The sequence below is a fragment of the Perognathus longimembris genome, chromosome 3 (genome assembly GCF_023159225.1).
Source record: "Perognathus longimembris pacificus isolate PPM17 chromosome 3, ASM2315922v1, whole genome shotgun sequence".
Taxonomy (NCBI): domain Eukaryota; kingdom Metazoa; phylum Chordata; class Mammalia; order Rodentia; family Heteromyidae; genus Perognathus; species Perognathus longimembris.
Window position 1 is genome coordinate 74,881,652 of NC_063163.1, and position 26,394 is coordinate 74,908,045.

The window sequence follows — 26,394 nt, forward strand, 5'->3', positions numbered from 1 at the left end:
CAGCTCTACTTCCAACTTTTTGGTGGTTAATTGGAGATGAGTCTCTCAGACTTTCATGCCCGAGCTGGCTTTGAATTTCCATCCTCAAATCTCAGCATCTTGAGTAGCTGGGATTACAAGTGTGAGTCACTGGTGACTACCTCGAAAAACTGTGCTTTGACCCTGTCTCCACTTCACCAAAGGTTCCAGTGTCTTATATTTTAGGGAGGGGGATGGGGGTAATGGTACTGAGTATCAAATCCAGGCCTTCGCCCAAGCTATGTGCACATGCTCTATCACTAAGCTCCATCCCATCCCCAATCCAGGGTCTCTACACTAGACCTCACAACTCTTGGCTATCTAGGCCAGGACCCCAATCTCTGATCACGCCCACAACACACCCCAGCCATGTAAGGACAGGTGAACTGGCCAATAGTATCCAAACACAAGGCCTGGATTACCCTACGGCTGTCTAGGCCCGGCCCCAGCCTCTGACCCCACCCCTGACCTCTGGCTCCTCCCAACTCTGGCTCCACCCCAGCCATGCCCACAAGGCATCAGCTGTGCTGATGGAGGTGAACTGGTGAATTGGCCAAAGCAATCCAGACACGTGGTTTAGTTTACAGGCTGTCTAGGTCCTGCCCCAGCCTCTGGCTCCGCCCCTGGCCTCTGTCCACGCCCCATCCACTGACTCCGCCCTAGCCACGCCCACGACGCACCTGCCATGCAGATGCAAGTGAACTGGCCGATGCGATCCAGGCATGTGGCCTGGTTTCGACATGGCCCGGACAGACATTCGTTGACGTCGGTCTCGCAGCGAGGTCCCGTGTAGCCCCGGCCACACTGGCACAGGAACGACCCCTGCGTGTTCACGCACCGCCCCAGATGTTCACACGGGTTGGCACCTGCAGAAGAGGGTACAAGCTGGCATGGGCGCGGCCGGCGGGGCCCCGCCTCTTCCCGGCCCCTCCGTCAGCGTGCCACCCTCACCAATGGAGCACTCGTCCACGTCCTGGTCACACGCCCCGCCCGTGAAGCCCGGCGGACAGGTGCAGATGGCCCGGCCGTTCACTGGGTTGGTGTCACAGATGGCGTCATCGTGACAGGGGTTGCTGACACAGGCGTCATCCAGGTGACAGAGAAGGCCTGAGAAAGGAGGGGGGAGAGGTCAAAGGATGCCAGGACAAAGGCCAGGCCAGGCAGGAGCTGCACCATTAAGCTGCACTTCCAGCAGGGCACTGGTAGCACATACCTGTAATACTAACCTCTTAGGAGGCTGAGATTTGAAGACTGAGGTTTGAAGCCCAGCCCAGGCAAAAAAGTCTGTGAGTGAAATTCTTATCTCCAATTAACTGTCAAGAGGGTGGAAGTGGAGTGGTGGCTCAAGGAATAGAGCACTAGCCTTGAGTGCAAAACCAGTGGACAGCATCTGGGCCCTGAGTTCAAGTCCTAGTACCAGCACAAAAATACTCCTTTGTTTTTTGTTGTTGTTGTTTTTCAGTGTATTTAGTAGGTGGGGCTTTCTTTCTATTTATTTTGTATATATAAAACTTCAAACCTATAGGAAAAGTGATTCTTGCTGTACCCACCACTGAGGTTCAACTATTATTAATCTGCTAATCTTCTTTCATTTTCCTAAGCCATTTGAAAATAAGTAGGAAACATACACCATTTTGAAATCTACTGACTGTTCCAATTACATAAGGGCCTTTGCTTCTGCTCTACCCTCTGCCAGGCATGCTTTGCTCCCCTAAGGACCTCCTCTGACCTTGGCTGTTTCCAAAAACTTTGTCTTTTGTCACACCAACACTTAGTTCCTCAATCCAACTGCCTTTGCCTTGGACAATGTGCCAGCCTCCTCCCAGGCTCAACTCACCCCAAATCCATTGTGTGTGTGTGTGTGAGTGTGTAAACATTATTGGGATTTGAACTGAGGACCTTGTACTTGTTAGGTAAGTACTCTACCACTTGAACCACATCCCCCCAGGCCTCTTTTGCCTTATAGTAATTTTTGTTTGGACAGAGTCTCATGGATTTTTTTTTTGGTAGATTGTGGGCCTTGAACTCAGGGCACTGTCCCTGGGCCTCTTTGTGCTCAAAGCTAGTGGTCTACCACTTTGAGCCACAGCACCACTTATGGCTTTTTCTGTTTATGTGGTACTGAGGAATCAAACCCAGGGCTTCATGTATGCTAGGCAAGCACTTTACCACTAAACCACCTTCGTAGCCCCTACTTCTGGTTTCTGAGTGGCTAATTGGAGGTAAGAGTCTCAGAGGGGGGCTGGGGATATGGCCTAGTGGCAAGAGTGCTTGCCTCGTATACATGAGGCCCTGGGTTCAATTCCCCAGCACCACATATACAGAAGTGGCGCTGTGGCTCAAGTGGCAAAGTGCTAACCTTGAGCAAAAAGAAGCCAGGGACAGTGCTCAGGCCCTGAGTCCAAGCCCCAGGACTGGCCAAAAAAAAAAAAAAAATGGGCTGGGAATATGGCCTAGTGGCAAGAGCGCTTGCCTCATATACATGAAGCCCTGGGTTCGATTCCCCAGCACCACATATATAGAAAATGGCCAGAAGTGGCGCTGTGGCTCAAGTGGCAGAGTGCTAGCCTTGAGCAAAAAGAAGCCAGGGAGAATGCTCAGGCCCTGAGTCCAAGCCCCAGGACTGGCCAAAAAAAAAAAAAAAAAAAGAGTCTCAAAGGGACTTTTCTGCCCCTCCTGGCTTCGAACTGTGATCCTCAGATCTCAGCCTCCTGAGTAGCAAGGATTACAAGTCTGAGCCACCAGTGCCAGGCTCTCAGGTTTTGTGTGTGTTTGTTGTTGTTTTTTGTTTTTTTTTTTGTGCCACAGCTAGCCTCAGATCACAAGTCATACATCTAGTTTATTTGTTGAGATGAGGGCCTTGCTTATTTTATTGCCTAAGCTGGCCTCAAACTGAACTGTTATCCTCCTGATCCCTGCCTCCCACAGTAGCTGGCATTACAGGCATCAGCTACCACACTTAGCCCTTCTTTCTTTTCAGTGCTCTGGAGATTGAACCCCTAGGCATATATTGCACCACTAAGCGGCACTCCGCCCCCATCCCGCTCACAGCAGCATAATCTTTCTAACACAAAGCAGGGTCATGTTCCTTCATCTACTCAAATACAGTCACTCACCAGTCTTGCCCATGGGGCAGGCGCAGTAGAAGGAGGCCACACGGTCATGGCAAGTGGCCCCATGGAAGCATACGGCCGTGGCACAGTCATCGATGTTCTGACTGCAGCTCTCTCCCGTCCAGCCATTGACACACACGCAGCTGTGCCCCCCCAGCGTGTTGAAGCACGTGCCCCCATTGTGGCATGCGTTGGGCTGGAGCTGGCACTCGTCCACGTCCTCAGTGCAAAACTGACCTGGAATATCCCCATGGATGGTTGCCTTTAGTGTGTGTGTGTGTGTGTGTGTGTGTGTGTGTGTGTGTGTGTACATGCATGTGTGTGGGACTCAGGTCTGCCCCACTCCCAGCTCCCTTCAGCTCTGGTGCCCACCTGTCCACTCGGGAGGACACTGGCAGTTGTAGGTGTTGACCCCATCCACACACGTCCCCCCATTGAGGCACCGGTGTCCCGGACAGTCATCCACATTCACCTCACAGTGCGGGCCCTTGAAGCCTGGCATGGAGGCATGGACAGGGAAGAGGGCGGTCACTGAGAGGCCAGGCTGCCCTCCCCGCCCAGCTACCTCCCCGGGCACACGGCTCCCTCACCAGGAAGGCAGGCACAGTCATAGGTGAGGTCGCCGCTCTGCCGGCAGGTGCCCCCGTTCCGGCAGGGCGACGGAGCACAGGGCACCACGGGACTCTCGCACAGTGGCCCCGTGTAGCCACCTGGACACTGGCAGTGGAAGGAACCAGGTGTATTGAGGCAGGTGCCCCCCTGGCGGCAGGGCCCACCCATCCGGCACTCATCCACGTCGCTTCTGCAGCTACGACCCTGGTAGCCCGGTGGACAGGAGCAGATGAAGCGGCCATCGGACCCCGCCGAGCAGCGCGCGCCATGGGCGCACGGACTGCTGAGACAGGGGTCAGGCAGGGAGCAATCTGGGCCTGGAGGGACCAGCAGAGTGTGTGCTGAGCAACGCTCACACCCTGGCCAGCCTTGGGCTCCCCCCACCCCAGGCCCTCCACCCTCCTGCCCCTCACCTCGGAAGCCGCGGGGGCAGCGGCAGGAGAACCGGGAAGCGCCAGCCACCACGGAGCTCTGGCAGACGCCACGGCCAGCACAGGGGCCCGAGTGACAAGGATCTTCCAGGTCACATCGCTCACCCACCCAGCCTGGAGAACACCTGTGGGCAGAGGTGGCAGGGTGGGGGCAGCACAGGGCAAGGTGGCCCCTGACACAGAGCTAGCTCACAAGACACATGCGGCCTGGACACTGGTGGTCACACCTGTAATCTTAGCTACTCAAGGAGGCTGAGATTTAAGGATTATGGCTCCAAGTCAGCCTGCACAGAAAGTGCAGTGCCCTGCACTGTGTCCTGAGTTCACAGTGCCCTGAGTTCAGCCCCAAGACTAGTAAAAAAAAAAAAAAAGACATACCCTGCCAATGGGCCAGCACACACTCATGCATTCATTTTCACCACAAATATTGACTGTTCATCTACTATAAGGTAACACAATAAAAGTGGTTCTTACCAACTCGATCCTCACAGCTAGGCCAGGCAAAGAGAATATAGACAAGTCACATATTAATATACAACATGCCAACAATGGGTGCCATAAGCCTAGGGTGGCATCCCCCAAAAGATATTACTTTATCTGAAAACCTATAGCTATAACAATATTTAGAAAAGAAAGAAAATAAAATGCCAGGCACCAGTGGCTCACACTTGTAATCTCAACTAATCAGGAGGCTGAGATCTGAGGCTGAAGGTTCAAAGCCAGCCCTAGCAGTATATGAGACTCTCATCTCCAATTTTTGCTCGCTCTCTCTCTCTCTCTCTCTCTCTCTCTCTCTCACACACACACACACACACACACACAAAGCTCAGGGACAGTGCCCAGGCCCTGGGTTCCAAGGCCCACAACTGACCAAAAAAAACCCCAACAACATGGTTATTTGGGGCTGGAAATGTGGCTTAGCGGTAGAGTGCTTGCCTAGCATGCACAAAGCCCTGGGTTCAATTCCCCAGCACCACATTAAGAAAAAAAGCTGGGGCTGGGGATATAGCCTAGTGGCAAGAGTGCCTGCCTCGGATACACGAGGCCCTAGGTTCGATTCCCCAGCACCACATATACAGAAAACGGCCAGAAGCGGCGCTGTGGCTCAAGTGGCAGAGTGCTAGCCTTGAGCGGGAAGAAGCCAGGGACAGTGCTCAGGCCCTGAGTCCAAGGCCCAGGACTGGCCAAAAAAAAAAAAAAAAAAAAAAGAAAAGAAAAAAAGCTAGGGGGACGGGGGAGGGGGGAATGAGGTAGGAGGTAACAAACAGTAGAAGAAATGTATCCAATGCCTAACATATGAAACTGTAATCTCTCTGTACATCAGTTTGACAATAAAAATTTAAAAAAAAAAAAAAAGAAAAGAAAAAAAGGGCTGGGGATATGGCCTAGTGGCAAGAGTGCTCGCCTCATATACATGAAGCCCTGGGTTCGATTCCCCAGCACCACATATACAGAAAATGGCCAGAAGTGGCGCTGTGGCTCAAGTGGCAGAGTGCTAGCCTTGAGCAAAAAGAAGCCAGGGACAGTGCTCAGCCCCTGAGTCCAAGGCCCAGGACTGGCCAAAAAAAAACAGAAAACAAAAAAAGAAAAAAAGCCAGAAGTGGCACTGTGACTCAAGTGGTGGAGTGCTAACCTTGAGCAATAAGAAGCCAGGGACAGGGGCTGAGGATATGGCCTAGTGGCAAGAGAGCTTGCCTCCTATACATGAGGCCCTGGGTTCAATTCCCCAGCACCACATATACAGAAAACGGCCAGAAGTGGCGCTGTGGCTCAAGTGGCAGAGTGCTAGCCTTGAGCAAAAAGAAGCCAGGGACAGTGCTCAGGCCCTGAGTCCAAGGCCCAGGACTGGCCAAAACAACAAAAAAAAGAAGCCAGGGACAGCTGAGGCCCTGAGTTCAAGCCCCAGGACTGGCAAAATAAACAAAACAAAAAAAAAACCTCATGGATTTTCCTGCCCAGGCTGGCTTTGAACCCCGACCCTCAGATCTCAGACTCCTGAGTAGCGAGGATTACAGTTGTGAGCCACTGATGCCCAGATCCCTGAGACTCTTATCTCCAATTAACCAGCAAAAAAAGAAAAGTGGGGCTGTGGTTCAAATGGCAGAGCAACAGCCTTGAATGAAAAACTCAGGGAAAGCAGCACCAGGCCCTGAGTTCAAGCCACAAGACCAGAACAACAAAAAATAAAAAAATTTGGGGGGGGGAGGGCTGGGAATATGGCCTAGTGGTAAAATGCTTGCCTCATATACATGAAGCCCTGGGTTTGATTCCTCAGCACCACATACACAGAAAAAGGTGGAAGTGGAGCTGTAACTCAAGTAGTAGAGTGCTAGCCTTGAGCAAAAGAAGCTCAGGGACAGTGCCCCGACTAGCAAAAAAAAAAAAAAAAAAAAAAAAAAAATGTTTTTTGTATAAGAGTTGAGATCATAACCTTGAGTGTGGTGATGGGAGATAGGAGAGAGAAGATCCAGCTCGCGCTCTCTCTCTCTCTCTCTCTCTCTCACACACACACACACACACACACACACTTCCACACGACCCTCACAACGCCCCCACCAGCCCTCTCCACTGCTCCCTTCTTCTCCCTCTCCCTCTCCCTCTCCCTCTCCTAAGCGACCCAGGTCCCCTCCCTCCGGCTGTCCCAGAAACTCCAGCAGGTGACTCAGTTCTTCGCAGCACCCACAACCGCCCCCCCCCCACACACACACACACTCCAGGGGACAAGTCGAGGCCGGGCCCGGCAGGCGGGGGATGCAGGAAGAGTCCGGCCCGGGTCCCCTCAAGGGGACCGGTGGAGCCCCAAGGCGGTGATCGCAGGGGCGGGCGGTGATCGCGGGGGCCAGTGGGGGGTCGGGTCAGGGACCACCCCCCTCCTCCGGGCATGGAGGGGAGCGCGCGGGTGCGGCCCCTCCCGGTGCCCCAGGCAGGTTCCCACGCTGGGCGCCCGCCCCGAGCCCCCGCCGACCGGTCTGGCCGGTTCCAGCCCTAGCCCGCGCCCCGCCCCGCCCCGCGCGGCCGGGGCTTTGGGGGAGCGGGGCATGCGGAGGGGGAGCAGGGTGCGAAGGGAGGCGAGGATGGGCCCGGAGAGCACTTGGGGAGACCCGCGTGCGGCAGGACAATTTGGGGAGGGCAGTTTCTCTGTAAAAGAGCAGAAGCTGTGAAAGTTTAAGAGACATTTTTTTTTGGGGGGGAGGGGAACTCGGGGAGCTCTGGAGCCCGAGTCCGCTCCAACGCGGGACTGATCCGGGGCCCGGTCATCCGCCAGCGCCGGTGATTCACCTGTCGGGGGGCGGGGCCGCCCGGGGCGCATTCACCTGTCGGCCTCGGTCCAGGAGCCGACAGGCGCCCGCACGCCCCCCTCGAGGGGTGCGGCCTGAGCTCAGCCTCCCAACAGGTGAACCCCAAGTGGGTCCCAGGCTAAGTGGGTTTTGTAAGAAGTCCACAGGCCCTCCCCCCCTCCCCCCGCTTCTGGGTCTAAAGTCACTCCCAAAATCCACCCAGCCCAGAGTCTCCCCACCCCACCCCCATGTCTTGTGTCTGGTAACATAGTGTTGAGAGAGGAATACATTAATTAATCAGTTATGTGACTACCGGGGTCAGTGGCTATGACTAATTGTAGCATTAAAAAAATAAAAAACGCCATGCATATCCCCCTTCGAGAAAAATAAGCTTTCAAAAAGGTTCCCCTTACCTCTATCACTCTCATTATTTTTTATGAGTACTAAACGTGATGTATGGCTAGCCCCAAGCCTGGCACCTGTCGCTGACCCCTGTAATCCCTGCTACACAGGAGGCTGAGATCTGAGGATCCTGATTGGAAGCCAGTCCAGGCAGGAATGTCCATAAGATTCTTTTCACCAATTAACCACCAAAAACTGGAAGTGGAACTGTGGCTCAAGTGGTAGAACACCAACCTTGAGTTCAGAAGCTCAGGGACAGTGCCTAGACCTTGAGTTCAAGCCCCAGTAAAAGTACACACACACACACACACACACACACACACACACACACACACACACACCAGAAAGCTCCATGCACTTGCCCCAAGGTGGCCCAAAGCCTGGAATGAAAACTCAGCCCCATTGCCTCTTCTTGACTTTTTTCTGGAACCTGCTCTGCAACCCCAACCTTCTCCCTTTCCTTGTATTATAGAACAACGACATTCTTGAGAATGCTGCATGGAGAAACCCTCCACTTCCCAGATGCAGTAAAGCTCAAGTGCAAGTAGCCCAGGATCACACAGCCAGAGTGGCAGAGCTGAACTGTATTAAAGGCCTCCTGATATCTGAGAGGGCATGGCTGATGTCCTGGCTGCCACACTCCTATCACTGCCCCCTCCCCCTCCAATGCTTTACTGAGTCAGTTACAATTGTCTGGGACCCAGGGCTAGTTGCACGTGCCTGTAATCCTAGCACCTCAAGAGGCTGAGATTCCAGGATCTCAGTTCCAAGTTAGCAGGAGCAGCAAAAGTCTGTGAGACCCTCATCTCTGATTAACCAGCAAAAAAGCAGAAATGGTGCTGTGGCTCAAGTGGTAGAGTACTGGCCTTGAGCACAAAGAGGCTCAGGGACAGTGCCCACGCCCTGAGTTCAAGCCACAGGACTGGCAGAAAAAAAAGAAAAACAAAGTTGTTGCCATCAGGGGACTTCTACATCATTCATCTTAGGAAGCCAAGGATTTGGCACAGTCACAGGGACCCATTTTCTAGAGGAGTAAACTAAGACAGAGAGGGTTTAATTCCCAGCCGATTAGTAACCATGTGGGATTTGAACCCAGGCCAGACCAACTTCAGAATAAACACGCCCCCATTCTTGACCCTGCTTCGTTCCCATTGGGGAAACATGAGACGTTCCCCAAACCACACACATGGAAGAAGCTGCAACATCCCTCCTCAGTGGGTGAAGACACAGGAAGATACACCCCCGCCCCACGCAGAGCCCACAGATGGCACTGGGCCAGGCACTCACAGGCAGGCAGCTTCCCCGGAGGGCAGCTGGGTGCAGCGGCCTCCATTTGCACATGGGCTTCCATCCAGGCAAGGGGGAGCTGTGGGGAGGGGGGGTGAGGAAAGGTAAGAGGAGTCAGCCAAAGCACAGAACCCCAAACCAAAGTGATAGGCTGCCTGCCCTTCCTCCTCCTTCTGTCTCTCCCTCTGCCAGGCAACAGCTGCAGGGACCTGGGAGGAAGCGAGGGCTCTGTGGGTGCACGGAGGCCCCCCTAGCTCCAGTTCCCACGGCCCCCAGCCCAGCTCCAGCTGCTGGGCTGCAGCTGTCCCTGCCAGCCTGAGCCTTGGGAACCACAAGGCAAGGGTGTGAAGGAGGGGCCAGCTTGTCCCAGATGTGGGGGCTCCAGTAACTCGGATGTGCGATAAGGAATGAGGAACTAGGGTGATGAGTGTCAAAGGGAGATCACAGTGGGCCACTCCACTTGCTGGTGGCTCACACCTGTCATCCCAGTGATTCAAGAGGCTGAGGATCGCAGTTCAAAGCCAGGCGGGCCAGAGCAGGAAATTTCATCAAGCTCTTATCTCCAGTTAACCAGCAAAAGGCTGGAAGTAAAGCTTTGGCTCAAGTGGTAGAGCACTAGCCTTGAATAAAAAAGCTGAGAGACAGCACCCCAGACCCTCAATTCAAGCTTCAGTACTGATGGACACAAAAATGAATGAATGAATGAATGCATAAATAAATAAATAGAGGTTCTCTTGGGACAACAGAGGGGACAGGGAATGCTGGGGTGCAGGGCTGGACCCCCATCCAGGCCAGCTTGGTGCTGACTTTTGGGAGAGAGGCCAAGGCTCGCCCCCAGAGAGGGATGGCAGTGTGGCAAGCCATCTTAGGGTGCAGCCAGCCCAGAGCGAGAGATTCCCTGTCCAGTATGCCCATTCCCAAGTGCTGTGGCACAGGCGGGGGGTGGGGTGGGTGGGTGGAAAGGCCTGAGCTAGTGCAGAGTTGGGGCAGGGGGCAAGTGTGAAGCCACTGGGTGTTCTGTATGACTGTCAGAGACAGGCAGACAAGACAGGCAGAGAGAAGAAAAGAGGCAGAATGACATAACCGTCCCATATTATAGATAAACAGAGAGGGAGAGAGAGAGACAGACAAACAGACACAGAGAGACAGAGATCTAATTAGGAGGCTAAGATCTGAGGGTCGCAGGTCTGAAGCCAGAGGCAGCAGACAAATCCAGAAGATTCTTATTTCCAATGAACCAGCAAAAAGCCCAAAGTGGAGTTGTGGTTCAAGTGGTACAGCGCCAGCCTTGAGCAAATGAAGCTCAGGGACCGTGCCCAGGCCCTGATTCAGAGAAAGAGAGGAGGGAGGGGGAAGGAGAGAGGGGAAGTGGAGGAGAGGGAGAGAGAGAGAGGGAGAGGGAGAGAGGGAGACCCAGCCTGGCATGTGTCCCTTCCTCATGACACAAGCTCAGACACTATGGCCTGTGTTTGTGAACACACATTGAGGAGTGAGTCCTATGAGTCGTGGGCCATGAAACCCACACGTGTGTGCATCCATATATGTCTGTCACGTCCTGTCACTGTGCGCCACCGTGGGTGCACGCGTGTGGCAGGCATGTCCTGGAGTCTAGCTCTGCATGTGAATGTTCAGGACGTGTGTGCACCGGGCTCAGGCGTGATCGCACATTGTGCGCGCGCACGTGCGTGATGTGCACATGCCGGCGTGGCTGTGCACGCCCCGGCGGCGGAGGAGGGGACACTCTCACGGGTCCCAGCAGCCGCGCCCCCCCCATCCCGGGGCCGTCGCCCTGCCCCCATCCGCCGGGTCTCCCGGGGTCGGGGGTCGCGGCGTCCCTGCAGCCCCCACTCAGGCTCGGCTGGCCGCGCGGGTCCCCGCTTTGTCTGGCGAAGAAAAGCATGAGGCCGGCGGGGGGAGGGGGTGTCTAGACGGCGGCCATTGTCCCGAGCGGGGGAGGGGAGGGGGGCCTGGACCGCGGGGAGGGGCTCGGCTGGGGGGAGGAGGGGGCGCTAAGGCTAGGAGGGGAGGGCACGCGGTCCTCTCCCCTTCCCCTCCCCGCACAGAGGTGGCGGGGGTCCTGGGCTGCGGGGTAGGGGGGTGGGCGGAGGAGGGAGCGGGAGGAGGGAGGGAGGGAAGTGGAGGAAGGGGACGGCGGGCAGGGGAGGAGGAGGAGAGGACCGACAGGGAGGGGCTGGCGCTGCGCGCCGCGGCTCCGCTCCGGCTCCGGCCCGGGTCTTGCGGCTCCCCAGCCTGGGAAGTTTTCCGCGAGTCGGGCGCTGGGGAGAACTGCGCGCCCCGCGCCCCGCGCCCCCCGCCCCCCGCCCCCCGCCCCCCGCCCTCTCGCGGCGCCGGGGAAGGAGGGCTTTTGTGCAAGGGCCAGCGGCGGGGGCATCTGGGCCTCGGTTACAGCCACCCCAGGACTTCAGACAGTGGCGCGGTGAAGCCGGGCTCCGCGCCCTGGGAACACAACCGCTCCCCACCCCACCCCACCCCAAAAAAGAAAGAAAAGAAACTTTGCGCCCCCGATTTCTGCGCATCGGTTGCTTCCAAGTCTCGGGCTCCCGGGGCCCCTGCAGCCCCGCTTCCATTCCTCAGGGATCCCCGGGACGCTGCCCTCCTTGCGCACCTCAGGACCTATGCGCGGCCCCTCCGGCTCCCGCACCCCGGCCCTGATCGGTGGTCTCTACCCCCACCCCAGCCCCAGACTTGGGGGTCCCTGCGCGCCACCATCCCCGTCCCGCCCTCGGGGACCCTGGCCCCTCACCTGCAACCCCCGGCCCCGCCAGCAGCAGCAGCAGGGGCAGCGCCCGCACGGGCGGCGGCAGTGGCGGCCGGGACATCGGACGATGGTGGCGGTGGCGGCGGCCCCGGGCCCCGGCCCCTCAGCGGCCGCCCGCGACCCTCCCTCCTCCCGCCTCCCTCCTGCCCCGGGCTCCGGGCGAGTCCCGGGCCAGCCTCCGTGCCGCCAACTTCGCCCAAGTGAGCCGGCAGGGCCGCCCCGCCCCCGGCCTCTAGCCCAGCCCCGCCCCGGGGCCGGCTCCGCGCGTCCCCGCCCCCCACCCGGCCTCCTGGGGTCCAGGCCCACCCTCCGCCCGCCAGGCCCGGGACCCTGCGGGGCCCTGGGAAACTCAGGCCGCCTGCCCGCCCGCCCGAGAGCAGTGGGCCCGGCCGGCGCACCCGACTGTGCGCACCCCGCCCTCCAGGACTCAGAGCCCCAGAACCGGGACACAAACCCCTCCCCCTGACAGACAAACACAAAACAACAACAACAAAACAACTGGAGATCGGCCACTAAGTCACCCATGAAAACCCTTTCAGCAGCTTAGGAAAATCTAAAGCACTCATAAAACTCAGGTCCAGCCTCGCAAGAAGCCCCTGCGTGCAAGGTCCTTCTCCCAAAGCAGTGCCCCTTCCCCCCCACCCCTGTGAATGGCAAAGATCTCAGTCATGCTCCATCCCCGCCCCAGAGCTTTCCCAAGCTCTCTCTCACTAGACACAGCTCCATCACCAGAAGCTGTGTAGCTGAGAAGCCATCAGACACTCCAGAGACTCACTCAGGTCTCATGCAAAACTAGGTAGGAAACTAGATGCCAATGGCTCACCCCTGTAATCCTAGCTACTCAGGAAGCTGAGATCTGAGGATTGTGGTTCAAAGCCAACAGGGGCCAGGAAATCTGTGAAATTAATTATTTATTTTATCTATTTATTTATTTTTATTTGTTTTGTTTTTGTTGCCAGTCCTGGCACTTAAACTCAGGGCCTGAGTACTGTCCCTGGCTTCTTTTTGCTCGAGGCTAGCACTCTACCTCTTGAGCCACAGTGCCACTTCCAGATTTTTTCTATATTTGTGGTGCTGAGGAATCGAACCCCGGGGTTTCATGTATACGAGGGGAGCCTTTCCCTCTGAGCCACGCCTCCTGCCACTGAGATGGGGCCACACCACTGAGCAACTAACCCCTACTGTTAGGCCACGCCCCATCACTGAGCCAAGACCCCAGTGCTGAGCAACAACCTCTACTGCCCAGCCACACCCCCACCGATAAGCCACACCCCATCCCAGAACTGAGGTTTGAACCTGGATTTGAGTGACTCCAACCAACCTCAAGGAGTGCAGAGAAGGTAGGAAGGAGTGTAACGTTCAAGCAGAGACAACAAAGTTGCATCAGAAGCTGCACACACACTATGAGTGTGCTGAGACAATGGGCCATGAGGAAGGCAAGGGGCCAGGCACTGCCCATGCCATCATGCTAGAAGTAAATCCAGTCCTCTGGCTTCCAGGCCCCTGGAGCAGGGCCTAAACCCCTCTGGCCTCCTTATCACCCTTACCATCACCCTCTGTCAAATTCCTTTGATCCCAAAGCCTTGGCTCAAGCTCTTCTCTCTGCCTGGAACAAAGGGACCCTTTGGGCATCCTCCTAGAGCAGGAGCTGCAAAGAAAGGTTATCTTCAAAATACATTGTCAGAACCAGATGCCTGTGGCTGACACCTGGCATTTGAGGTACTCGGGAGCCTGAGATCTGAGGATCATGGTATGAAGAGAGTCCAGGCAGCAAAGTCTGTGAGACTCTCATCTCCAATTAACCACCGGCAAAAGCCAGAAATGGAACTGTAATTCAGGTAGTAGAGCACTAGCTTTGAGCTGAAAAGCTGAGAGAGAGAAGGTGCCCAGGAATCTGCATCCTTCTGTACTCTTCCCAAGGGGTTCCTTGAGAAACACATGTAGCACGAGGGCCCCAGCATCCCCAGAATACAATGGGGTTTGCTAACTCAGGAAGTAATTGGAATGTGAGGGGAGGCTCAGAAGAAATGCTATAAGAGGTGGGAACCAAACCGTGGGGTGTGTGTGTGTGTGTGTGTCCTGGGCTTGAACTCTGGGCCTGGGCACTGCCTCTGAACTTCTGTGCTCAAGGCTAGCACTGTACTGTGAGAACCCATAAACGCAGAGCCATGAGGTCTGCCAAAGAGAAATGGAATGCCATTCTCGCCATTCTCGGACTTTCAAAAGGCTGAGTGGCCCTGGTAAGATCTATTGCTCTTAGCATTACTATGGCCACAGTTTCTTCCCTAGTGTAATCTACTCAGCTCCTAACCTTCCCCAGACCTTGGAGCTAAGCAGGGGCCTATTCAAATTGGCTGTATACTGCTCAGCTTCACCTCCAGTTTACAGGAAGTCAGTAATTCTAGGATTGTTCCCCCCACTCTGGTACTCTTATCTCTAAAATATGGCTACTGTAAGGTCTGCCCTGGGAGGGCTCCAAGCAGATGCCCTCCACCTGGTTAGGTCTCCACCCAGTTACCTGGGTAACCAGCAGAACTGCAGGCAATTATCTCCCCCTTCCCTGAGGTCACATCTTAATCTACCTGGCCACACCCTCGTGCCCCTGCCCTAGATAAAGCAGGGCCAGGTGGGGGTCGCCCCTTCTCCCTGGCCATGCATCACCTTGGCCACAGGCCAGCAGTGCGGTAATAAATGTTCTCTCCTGCCTGAATACCTAGTGGTGTTCTCCTTTATTGGCTACCTACTTTAAAAACCTAACAGCTACCTAACAGTCCATTGTCTCAGCACACTCACAGTAAGTGTGTATTCAGCTTCTGATGCAACTTTATTGTCTCTGCTTGAACTTTACACTCCTTCCTACCTTCCCTGCACTCCTTAAGGTTGGTTGGAGTCACTCAAATCCAGGTTCAAACCTCAGTCCTGGGATGGGGGCGTGGCTGATCAGCTAATAGCAAGTACTCGCCTGATTGATAATGAATGAAAGCCCTATCCACGGGACCCTCTGGATCTGTTGCTGACAGCATGCAGCAGGTCCCCTGGTACCCTGAATCCAGTTCCAGGGTCCGGTCTCCATCATTGCTTTGCTCCTGGCTCACAGTGTTTACAACAGCTGGTGGCCAATGTGGGGCTCGAAGGGCAGTGTCGAGAATGGAGGAGCAGCAAAGACAATGACCGAAGAATCAGGGAAGTCAGTCGTGGAATGCTGAAGAGTTCATGATCCCGGGCCCGCGCCAGGACACGCTTCAGGACCGCCAGGGTGACCAATGAGGTTAGCTCAAAGCAAAAAGGCCAAGTATCTTTTTTTTTTTTGGCCAGTCCTGGGCCTTGGACTCAGTGCCTGAGCACTGTCCCTGGCTTCTTCCAGCTCAAGGCTAGCACTCTGCCACCTGAGCCACAGCGCCCCTTCTGGCCGTTTTCCACATATGTGGTGCTGGGAATCGAACCGAGAGCTTCTCTTGCCACTAGTCCATATTCCCAGCCCCAAGGCCAGGTATCTTGAGCAGATGGACATGCTGCAGACAAAGTCAGGGGTAAAAGTAATTGGCCTGGTATGTAGAAAAGTAGAGTTGTCTGCTAGCTCCATAGAAAGGAGATGCTGCAAACCAAGCAATGGAGGGAGATTGTGCAGTCATTATATATGGCTAAAAGCCTGGGGAAGAAAATCCTGTCCAAACTTCAGCCTTTATGCAATGTGATTATAATGGTGTTGGAATATCGTCAGGCTCCTCTGCCTGTAGGATATAGGCCTGTGCGAGAAGCTTCCGTACAGCAAGAGAATGTGGCTAAAAGCTCTGGGTCTTATGACAAAGAGCAGAAAGATAAAACTAAAAGCTCTGAGTCTTGTGGCAGAGAGCTAGAGGATGTGACTGAAAGCCTTGAGTCTTTGGGCAAAAGTCAGGAAAATGAGACAGAAGACTGTAGGTCTGGACATGAGGAAGGGACATGAGGAAAGTAAAGCCTGGGAAGGTGATGAAGAGGAGTCTTCTTCTGGCTCCTCCTGGGGTGGTCTCATTTCACCAGTCTCAGTCCCCTTGGTGTCCTCCTGTGTGGCCATCTGCCACTGTTTGTTGTTAACAAAAACTTTATGTTTTGTGTTTTCTCTCCTAGTTTGTTTTATGTTGTCTGCCTGTCTTACACAGACCACGTGGTTCTATCATATTGGGCAAAAATCACATATGCCATTGGGATTCCAAAACAATTTATGTCCAATTTTCATTTTTAAAACCTAAGCACATGGGGCTGGGGATATGGCCTAGTGGCAAGAGCGCTTGCCTCGTATACATGAGGCCCTTGGTTCGATTCCCCAGCACCACACATACAGAAAAATGGCCAGAAGTGGCGCTGCGGCTCAAGTGGCAGAGTGCTAGCCTTGAGCAAAAAGAAGCCAGGGACAGTGCTCAGGCCCTGAGTCCAAGCCCCAGGACTGGCCAAAAAAAAAAAAAATGTGCACAAAGGTGTATATGTGTGTGTGTAAACATGTTCAAAATTATCTGATATTTTGATGCTTAAAATCTGTTATCATAAATAGGGGTAGTATTCTCCATCAAACTAAATTGCCTCTATTTTAAAAGATAACGTTCTTGGTACTGATATTTCCTAAAATTATTTACGTTTTGATTGCAGTTGTACCCATTATCTGTGCCACTTGAGACCAGCAGCCAAGTGATGAATGTAAACCTTGTGTCGAAGGTGCTAATGAGCGAGAATGCTACTTGACAGAAAGAGAACTCTTTATCAATAAAAGTAGTCAGCCACTCTATACTCAGCCCCACTCCTAGCCAGCTGTGATGTAAGCCTATTCCTTTCATAATGAGGAAAAACAGTTTAAATTAAAATAATAATCTAGTAAACTTCTGTGCCCCCAACAGCCTGTGTGTAAGTGGACACAGTTAATCACAGTTAATCTCCTTTGAGGCAGTTAAGATCACCTAACTCCACAAGCCAAAGGAAAAAAGCGGGAAGTTTTAAACTCAAGCTACAAACAGGGCTTATCACATTTGGGTACAGACAAGTATGTCTAAGAGTACAAACACAAATTAAGGGAAAACCTGTTTAAGTTTATAGAAAGTAGCAAAAGCTTTGGGAAATGATTTAAAGAAACAAAAGAATGATTTCCTCTAAATAAATAAGGATTTGTAAAGTAAAAATTGTCTTGAAATGTTTGTTCCAACATGGAAAGAAGCAACGAAGACAAACCCCAGAATATTCAAGCATGTAGCAGATAGTAGGAGTATGTCTGTAAGTAAAGTTGGCATGTAATTAAGTTAACTGTGATTTAAATAAGGTCGAGCTGTAGTGTGGAAACTGAGTCACAGCCATCCCAGCACCTGGCCAGGCATTGAGGGCTGTTTTCACAGACATCCTGGAGCCTACCAGGAGATGGGGGGCTGTCCACCCAGCTCCAAGGCCTAGAAGTGAGACAAGCCATTCTTTAATGGCAGAGGCCTGGCTCGATGGATAGAGCCAGGAGGTCCCTGCTTTGGGAAGTATGTAGGTACATTTTGTCATTGTATTTAAAAGCTTGGTACAAGGCCCTGTTCTGGGATGCAGGTTTTTGTAATTGGCCCACTTGCAGACCTCTAACATCCCAATAAAGACTCCAAAATTCAGACTTTCAAGATGTGGCTTCTCCATTTTCTCATGACTGGCTGTATATCTGATTTAAGGTATACTTTACTATACAACAGAGATTCATACATTAATGTAAAATCAGCATCTCATTCTTTATGTCCACCTGTGAAAGTAATTTTTATACATTATTAAGTTTGTCAAGGTTTTCTGAGCCTGGCATCGCATTACTTCCTGAGTTACCAAACCCCATTGCATTCTGGGGGTGCTGGGCCCACGACCCACCCAAAAACAAAGAAAAAGCAGACTATGGGTGGCATGAGTGGTGGCAACAACAGTAAGATGGGAGCTACAGGACACATCTACAAAGCATGGTGCTCAGCAGAAAGCCGAGCCCCTCCCTGCTCCAGGCCTCTACTCTCCTCCCCAGCCTCCAAGGAAGGACTGGCCCAAAGGGCGCTGGTCCTCCTGCGCCTACCACTCCCCTCCCGAAGCCCCGTGGCTGGACCATCGGAGCAGCGGTTCCCACGGCTCCGCATCTCGGACGTGATGGGCTTGGACGTGTGCCCCTTTCCTGCTCCTGGCTCCAGACTTGGCTAAGGCCTACATTTCTCTTCCATGAGCTCAGTCCCCCCAGGGACAGGGGACCTGGGGCCAGGCCAAGACGCAGCTGCCTGGGCGCTGACAGAGAACCTGAGCCCCTGCCTTCTGCCTCCCTTCCGGGGACCGCAGCCCTGCGGAGGCAGCGGGGAGAGCGGAAGTTGGGACCAGGAGCCCAGTGAGATCCAGTCAGGCACAGCTGGGGAGGGTGGGCCTCAGGACCCCACCAGGCCTGCAGCACTATCTGATGCTTGAACACTGCCGTGGCTCCTTGCTGCCCAGCTGAGCAGCTTCTCCGTGATTGTCAGTGTCCAGCCTCTACTCCTGGAAGGGTGTGTGTGTGTGTGTGTGTGTGTGTGTGTGTGTACACATACCTATACTGGGGCTCAAACTCAGCGCCTAAGTGCTGTCCCTTAGCTTTTTGCTCAAGGCTAGTTCTCCCCCACTTGGAACCATAGCTCCATTTCCAGCTTCTGGGTGGCTAAATAGAGGTAAGAGTCTCATGGAGCCAGGCATTGGTAGGTGAGGCCTGTCATCCTAACTCCTCAGGAGACTGAGATCTGAGGATCACAGTACAAAGCCAGCTGGGGCAGGAAAATTGGCAAGACTCTAATCTCCAATAAACAATTCAGAAAACATTGGAAGTGGAGCTGTGGTATGGCTCAGGTGGTAGAGCACTAGCTTTATGCAAAAGAAGCTCAGGGACAGCACCCAAGCCCTGAGTTTAAGCCTCAGGACCAGCACACACACACACACACACACACACACACACACACACACACACACACAAAGGTCTCATAAATTTTCTTGTCCTGTCCTGGCTGGCTTCTAACTGCAATCTTTAGATCTCAGCCTCCTGAGTGGCTAGAATCACAGGTGTTAGCCATGGGTGTCCATCTAGAAGGGCTATTTTTGCTTGGTGGCTCATTCAAAGGCCCCTGTTTGTCCCACCCTCATCCAATCATTTGGTGAATGTGTTTTGAATATCTGTGATAGCTAAGGAATGGGTTATAGCTCAACTGGTAGAGCAGATGTCTGCAAGTACCAGATCTGGAGACAGCCTCAGTATCACCACCAGAATAAAACAACAACAACAAAATAAAGAAACAAAGCAGGCCATGTGTGCCAGTGGCTCACACCTGTAATCCTAGGTACTCAGAAGGCTGAGATCTGAGGATCCCAGTTCGAAGCCAGCCGGGGCAGAAAAGTCCCTGTGAGACTCTAATATCCAACTAACCAACAAAAAGGATGGAAGTGGATCTGTGGCTCAAGTGGTAGGGCACCAGCCTTGAGGAAAAAAAAATGCCGTGAGTTCAAGCCCCAGGACTGGCACACACATACAAAAAAGCAGTGCTTTCCTAATGTAATTGAGCCCTGGCTCAGTCCCCAGCACTGAGTGAAATGACAGGACAGGACAGGACAGGAGGAAGGGAGGGAGGGACTTCAGTGTGCAGCGTTAGGAATCTTATAGCCGAGACATAAGAACAGGAGGGGAAGCAGGAAGACAAGGAGGCAGAGGAAGGGAGGTCCAGGCAGAGAACAGCAATGGTGGAGAACCAGAGGGAAAGATGGGTAAAAGGAATACCAAGGGGGTGGAAGGGGAAGAGGTCAGGCTGAGTCCCATGGGGCCAAAGGGTCTGAGATTCTACCCCAAGGGCAGTGGAAGTCCCAGGAGGATTCTAGCAGGGGAAATTGATTTGATTAGTTCTGCAATCTTCCCTCAGAAAAATGTCCTGCCTTCTTGTCTCCTGGGAGCCACAACCCCATGGCCCCCTTGAGGCTCCCACGGCCTCCTTCAGGGGAGCTTGGGGACCTTTTGTATTTGTGTATGTATTTATTTATTTTCGGTATTGAGGCTTGACTTCAGGGCCTTGTGCTCTGGCTTGGCTTTTTCCCATCAAAACTGGCACTCTACCACTTGAGGCACAGCTCCACTTACAGGTTTGTTTCTGTTAATTGGAGATGTCTCAAGGAGACTTTTTATGCTTGGGTTGGTTTCGAACCACAATCCTCCGATGTCAGCCTCCTGGGTACCTAGGATTACAGATGTGAGCCACGGAGTCCGGCTGAAGCATTTTTATTTAGTTATTTAGTTTTCCTGCCAGGTACTTTCAGAATTAGGAAATGATCAATCAAGGGGGGGCGGAAGGTTGGAGCACTTTTTTTTTTCTTTTTGTCAAGGTGCAGCAGCAAGACACCCTCCTCCAGGCCGCCCCCTTCCAGGGCAAAGTTCCTCACTCCAGGGAGGCGCCGAGCACCCTGCGGGCAGGGCCCGTCCCAGTCCCCGGGTCTCCTCACCTCTTCCTGGACCGCGAGGCCGGCTAGGGGCAGGACCAGAGGACTGACCCATGGGCGAATAAATGAATGAATGTGTGAAGGATGGAGGGAGGGAATGAATGAATGAACTGAACCTGAGACCAAACCCCGATTCTGGTGGGAGCGGAAGAAAGACGCAGCCTGATTGGTTCAATTTGGAGCGAGGGGGGTGGGGCTATCCTTAGTGCCGAATTCCTATTGGTTAAATTACCAAGACTCTGCCCAATCGACGCGGTGGCTCGCTTCAGAAGACAACCCCCCCCCCCACACACACACCCCGCCTCCCTTCCCTCCCCTCCCCCTGAAGGCGACCTCTGGTTACCCTGACAACCGTCAGCGGCTCGGAGTCGCCACGGCAACGGCAGGAGGACTCCCGTCAGCCTCCGCCGGGGCCCCCGCGGTCACCCTGACAACCGCTCCCCAGTTCCGGTGAACCATCAACCCTTCCCCGTCACCCTGGCAACCATGGTCCGAGCCACTGCCCCCTGCACAGCGTCCTCACCCCCAACCGGCAATCCCCGGGCCCGGGGGTTCCCCTGAGGCCCCCTTTCCCTCCAGGCCCCAAGGGAGATCGCAGGGGTGGGGGGGTGGCTGGGGGACTCCCTCGACGTAGGCTGGGCCCTGGAAGGCCCGGCCTGGAGGGGTCGGGGCGGCCGGGCGTTGGCATTCCCGCCGCTAGCCGTCCCGCCACGGGGAGCTCGTCAGCATGCGAGCCGCGTCTGCCCCTGCGGACAGCCGGGGCCCGGCCGGCCACCCTGGCTCCAGCGTTCCCGCCATCGCTCCGCGCCCTTCCAGCGGGGCTCCCCACCCCATCCCGGGGTCCCGCCGGGCCTCAGCCCCGCCACCCACGGCCGGGCCCTCCCTCCTCTCCCCTGCAAACCCCGGAAACCTCAAATCGCTCCTGCCTGGCACCCTATGGCACCTGGGCGGGGGGGAAAGTATGCTTTTGGGGGTGTGGGGCGAGGAAAGGCCAGGGGATGGTCAGCAGTGCAGGCTCCGGCCCAGAAGATCCATCCTGGTCTGGCGCCGGCAACTCACATCTATGGTCTCAGCTACTCCGGAGGCTGAGATATGAAGATCACGGTGGTTCGAAATCAGCCCAGGCAGGAAGGACCAGGAGACTTATCTCCAATTAACCAGCAAAAAGCCAGAAGTGGAGATGTGGCTCAAGTGGTAAAGGGTTAGCCCTGAATGGAAAAGCTAAGAGACAGCATCCAGGCCCCAACACACACCCACTGCTGGATTACAGACATGCACCACCACGCAGGGCTGATACTCTGTACCCATAGGCACTTGGTTTAGAGGCTGGATCCAGAGGCTTCCAGAGTCAGTAGGAACTGGAGATAAGGTGGAGAAGATTCTAAGTGCTGGATGGGAAAAGGCTTTAGAGCTCAGAAGGCCATGCAGAAATTCCCACCGGGTCCTTCACACAGCCCAGAGCTGGTTCCTAAGGGATCTGAGGCAGGCTTACCCAAGCTTGGACAAGAGAAATTAACCTGCCTTGAACTTGGTCATGATGGGAGTAGGGGGTCGTGGGAGCTGTCTGGAGCCTTCTGGAGAGGTCTGCATGTGCTTTCCCTTCCCCTGAAGGTCTTGTCTGCCTTGGTGAGATGGTCAGGAGCCATGCAAGCAGACCCCTACTCTTTTTGTCTTGGAGGTGGGGGGAGCAGTGCTGGTCCTCACTGTCCCTGAGCTTCCCCTCCCCCCCCCACCACAGGAGACCAGCAATCTACCAACTTGAGCCACAGCTCTACTTCTGACTTTTTTGGTGCTTAACTGGAAATCAAAGTCTCACAGACTTTCCTCCCAGGCTGGCTTTAAACTTCAATCCTCAGACCTCAGCCTCCTAAATAGCTGTATTACAGGCATGAGCCACTGGTACCTGGCTTTAATTAATTAACTAAAAAGTTTTTTTAAACTAGAAATACCCTCACTGACACAAGTCTCAAAGAACTTTCTACACTGATATGAGAATCAAATACTTAAAACCAGAGGTACTTTAATTTGACTTTTAATTGTATTTCATTTCTAATTAATCTACACTTCCATGGAAATGGTCACATGTGGCTCGTGCTACATATTGGATGAAATATTAGGGAAGAGGAAGGTAGAAAACAATTAACAGGAAGGTCACAGTTAATGGTTCGTGTGAATATGGGAGAAGCAACCAAGGCAGGTGAGGCTGTCCTAGTACCTAGCTCCTCATACTCCATGGAGAACCACATTTGTTCCAACCTCCAAGGGCTTCCTCCTACCTGCACACACCATGCTTGAGTGTGAACACAAAGATTAGTGTGTCAGTCAGGGCCCATGGCTCACGCCTGTCATCCTATCTACTCAGGAGGCTGAGATCTCAGGATCCCCATTCCAAGCCTGCCCAGGCAGGAAAGTCTGTGAGATTCTTTCTATCCAGCGAAGCACCAAAAAGCTGGCAGTGGACCTGTGGTTTAAGTGATGGAGAGCCAGCTAGCATGCAATCTAGGAGTTGATGGCCTTGGGAAAGGGAGGAGTTCACCTGTGCATTCCAGGCCCGCCCGTGGGTGGGTGTTGCTGAGAATCAGACCCTGAGGGGGGCCTGGCCTGTGAAGGCCGCTAGCCCAGCAGGTCTTGCAAGAAGGCCCACATGTACTTGTGCATCTGTTGGTAGTGGGTCTGTGGGATCCAGTGTCCTGCCCCTGGCAGGATGTGGGACTCTAGCCGGCCTGGCATGAAGTGAGTGCCGATGGCTTTCACCAGTCCCGTCTGGAAGTAGGGGTCTTTCTCCCCCCATAGTAGCAGTGTGGGAGTGGACAGCTCCTGGGGCTCCACAGGGAAGTCTCTGTGGCAAGAGAGACAGAAAGATAGACAGCGGACAGATGGAAGATGCCCACTCCCCTCCCCCCATTTCCTAGCCCTGGACTCTTCTGAGCCTCTCCCGGAAAGTGTGGCCTCACCTGAAGAGGTTCCGGTAGTAGTTGATGGGGCCCGTGAGGCCGCCTGGCTGGGAGAAGTCATACAGGATGGCTTCCAGATCGCTGGGGGTCAGGTGGGGAATGCCCTTCTTGCGGTCAGTGAAAATGGACTTCAGGATCTGGCAGCACAGCAAGGCCTCTGGCCTCAGTGTCCGGCCAAGGTGGCCCCCATGCTTCCCTCCACCCCTCTACCCTTCACCCCAAAGTACCTGGAAGTCAGACATGGACAGCAGCTTTTCTGGCAGCCAGGGAAGCTGGAACAGGAACATGTACTTGGATCTGAACAACTGGCCGACATGATGAAGGGCATATTCTTGAAAATGGGGTGACAGGAAGTGGATGTGAGGCCTGGGCTTGGTGGGTCCCTCTACCCCTACATTCCTATACACATGCCACCACCACCACCTTCTATTCCTCTTCCTCCTCCTGGGCTGGAAGCCAGCATCCCTCAATGTCAGGGAGTCTTTCTATCCACAAAACAGGCTATGGGGTTCCTGGGAGCCCCTACAGCCACTGGTGTGGTCTCCCAGACCTAAGACCTAAGACAGGATATATTTCTCCTGCTTCAAGCAATGTACATTTATGGATCAACTACTATGTGCCAGGCTTTGTTCTAGACTCAAGGCACAGCAGTGAATGGGACGGCCAAACTCCTTCAGGAAGCTGGCATTTATAGAGGGGGAGGCAGACAGGACATCATGAGAGAGAATGAGAAGGAATACGAGTATGATTACAGTGCTGGGGATGAAAATCAGGTATTAGGTGAGAGCGGGAGATGTATTAAGTAGAACACATATTTATGACACTTGAGATCCTAGGTCCCATTGGTACTCAGGACCAACAGATTAACCTAAAAACAAATCAAGTGACATAACAGATATTGAACAGCCGGAGATGCCATCTGATTCGACTGCCCAAAGCACACCATTTGATTTCCCTCTCCTCAGTTCCCCCTCCCTTCAGTCAGAACATGAAGTCCATCCCAGCCTCCCAGACAGCACCTACCTTGAAACACAAACTTGGGAGGACTACTGACTATAACCATCCTGTCAACCAGGGATGGGAAGTAGACGGAAAAATTCCAGGCAAGGGTGGCACCGAAGTCGTGCCCCACAAGGACACATTTAGAGTAGCCTGAGAGAGACAGAAGGCACCAAGTTCATGCCAGGGCGGAGGGGTGGGGGGTGGGGGTGGCTGGGGAAGGGTGAAGCAAGTGGGGGAACAGGAAGTGACAGGGGTGGACAGGACAGGAATGACTGGTACCCAAGCCCAGGATGATATCTTGGATGTCAGCCATGATCTGCTCTGTAGTGTAACAGTCCACATCCTTGGGCGCGTCTGAGGGGCCGTAGCCACGCAGGTTCACAGCCACCGTATGGAAATGGCTCTGGAACTCCCTGAGCTGGTATTGCCAGAAGAACCTGCCCAGTGGGAGAGGGGAGGCTGAGTCAGAGTCCCAGCTCCATCATCAGATTGGCAGCAGAGCCCGTCATTGGGGAACTTTCTGGAAGGGGTGGATGGGGGAACTCCAGACCCTGGGTCTGGTACCCACCCCAATCACTGCAGGTGTCTGGGACTCGCCCTCACCCCAGTCAGCACATCCAGGCCCAGTCCTGTCCCTGTGGGACGCGCAAGCCCCAGGAAGCCCCAACCATACGTACCAGTTCTCAGGGAAGCCATGCAAAAACAGCATAAGGGGGCCGTTGCCTTGACCCGCGGAGACATAGTGCAGCCGCAGGCCAGAACTCTGCAGGAAAGGCAAGGACCTAAGCAAGGCCTGCAAGCCCTTCCTTCCGACCCCAGCTGGATTTTGTTTACTTATTTTTAAGGTCCGCCTGTGCTGTCTCTTAGCTTTTTTTTTTTTTTCCTCCAGCCTGGTGCTCTACCACTTGAGCCACAGTTCCACTTATGGCTTTTTTTTTTTGGAGGGGGGTGTGGGCACTCGATCGGAGAGAAGAGTCTCATAGATTTTCCTGCCCTGGCACTGGCTTTGAACAGTGATCCTCAGATCTCAGCCTCCTGAATTGAGAAGATCACAGATGGGAACGGTGCCTGGCAGGCGTGTGTGTGTGTGTGTGCGTGTGCGTGCGTGTGTGTGTGTGTTGTCCTGGGCCTTGAAATCAGGTTCTAGATGTCTGAGTTTCTCTGCTAAAAGTTGGCGCTCTACCCATACGCAGCTTCACATCTCGAGTTTGTTGGTGGGTGACAGGAGCCTCATGGACTTTTCTGCTCATGCTGGCTTCGAACTCGATTCTTAGGTCTAAACCTTTCTGAGTGGCTGGGATTAAGGCATGAGCCACCAGAGGCGAGCCCAGCTCCTCACTGGGCTTGAAGCCTGTCCTCTGCTTCCTCGGCCGGCATTCCATCCAATCAGCCCCCCGCCCCACTCCGCAGCCGCCCCCCACCAGCATGCCCCCCTCACCCCGCAGCCCCCCTCCCCACCCCGCAGTCCCCCTCCCCACCCCAGCTTGGAGCTCACCCTGAGGCTCAGGAAGCCGTGCTGGCCCAGCGCGGGGTCCCTGAGGCTGGCGGGGATGGCGACCCGGGGTCGCCCCAGGCAGCCGCGGCGGGGCCGGCAGAGCACGTGCGTGAACGCAATGCAGCCGTAGAAGGCGGCGGCCAGCAGCGCGGCGACACCCACCAAGACCCACACCAGGGCGCGGAGCAGCCGCAGCGAGCAGCGCGAGGGCGCCAGCAGCGCCGTCACCACCAGCTCGGGCATGGCTCCCGGACCCGGATCAGGGACGGCGGCGGCGGGGACGGGTTGCTGGGCCTCCGGGGCCGCCGGCAGCAGCGGCGACTCGGTGCCCGGGGCCCCTCCGCGGGCCGCGACCTGGTGCTCCTCCGCGTCGTCGGGGCTCGCGGGCCGCTCGGAGGACGCCGGCGGGCGGCCACCGCACATGACGCACCTGGCGAAGTGGCGGGGCGCACACACCTGGGCGCAGTGCTGGCCCAGAGGAAGGCGGGGCTTGGGCGGGACCCGGTGAAGCGGGATGGGGACCGCAGTCCCGACAGGCGGTGTCTGTCTAGCAGGTGTCT

General features: G+C 54.7%; 2 protein-coding genes across 3 annotated transcripts in view; both read right to left on the reverse strand.

Moving 5' to 3' along the window:
- Notch3 (notch receptor 3) overlaps positions 1-12,093 on the reverse strand; it is a 35,867-nt gene extending 23,774 nt beyond the window's left edge. Inside the window, exons 1-8 of the mRNA XM_048342462.1 lie at positions 11,906-12,093; positions 9,142-9,220; positions 4,157-4,299; positions 3,722-4,060; positions 3,504-3,626; positions 3,135-3,368; positions 970-1,125; positions 699-884 (exon numbers count right to left, since the gene is read on the reverse strand). Of these exons, the coding sequence (XP_048198419.1) occupies positions 699-884; positions 970-1,125; positions 3,135-3,368; positions 3,504-3,626; positions 3,722-4,060; positions 4,157-4,299; positions 9,142-9,220; positions 11,906-11,981 (1,336 nt within the window). The 5' untranslated portion in view covers positions 11,982-12,093. The remainder of the gene's footprint in view (positions 1-698; positions 885-969; positions 1,126-3,134; positions 3,369-3,503; positions 3,627-3,721; positions 4,061-4,156; positions 4,300-9,141; positions 9,221-11,905) is intronic.
- A 10,706-nt stretch (positions 12,094-22,799) lies between these two features.
- Positions 22,800-26,077, reverse strand: Ephx3 (epoxide hydrolase 3). 2 transcript variants are annotated; one of them, XM_048342468.1, is made up of 7 exons: positions 25,835-26,077; positions 25,017-25,102; positions 24,619-24,776; positions 24,361-24,489; positions 23,565-23,668; positions 23,338-23,474; positions 22,800-23,222 (listed from the first exon to the last, which is right to left on the reverse strand). In XM_048342468.1, the coding sequence occupies exons 1-7, from the start codon at positions 26,075-26,077 to the stop codon at positions 22,997-22,999; spliced, it is 1,083 nt and encodes a 360-aa protein (XP_048198425.1). In that variant the 3' UTR covers positions 22,800-22,996. The 2 variants fall into 2 exon arrangements, with proteins under 2 accessions (XP_048198425.1, XP_048198424.1); XM_048342467.1 differs by having other exon boundaries at positions 25,017-25,121; positions 25,818-26,077.
- Between the last annotated feature and the right edge of the window lie 317 nt (positions 26,078-26,394).

Excerpts from the sequence above, each read along its gene's own strand:
- Ephx3 (XM_048342467.1), bottom strand. The coding sequence starts at position 26,077 with ATGCCCGAGCTGGTGGTGACGGCGCTGCTGGCGCCCTCGCGCTGCTCG. Across the intron at positions 24,777-25,016 it reads CATGGCTTCCCTGAGAACTG|GTTCTTCTGGCAATACCAGC; the intron begins GTACGTATGGTT and ends CCCACTGGGCAG. Across the intron at positions 24,490-24,618 it reads AGATATCATCCTGGGCTTGG|GCTACTCTAAATGTGTCCTT; the intron begins GTACCAGTCATT and ends TGTCTCTCTCAG.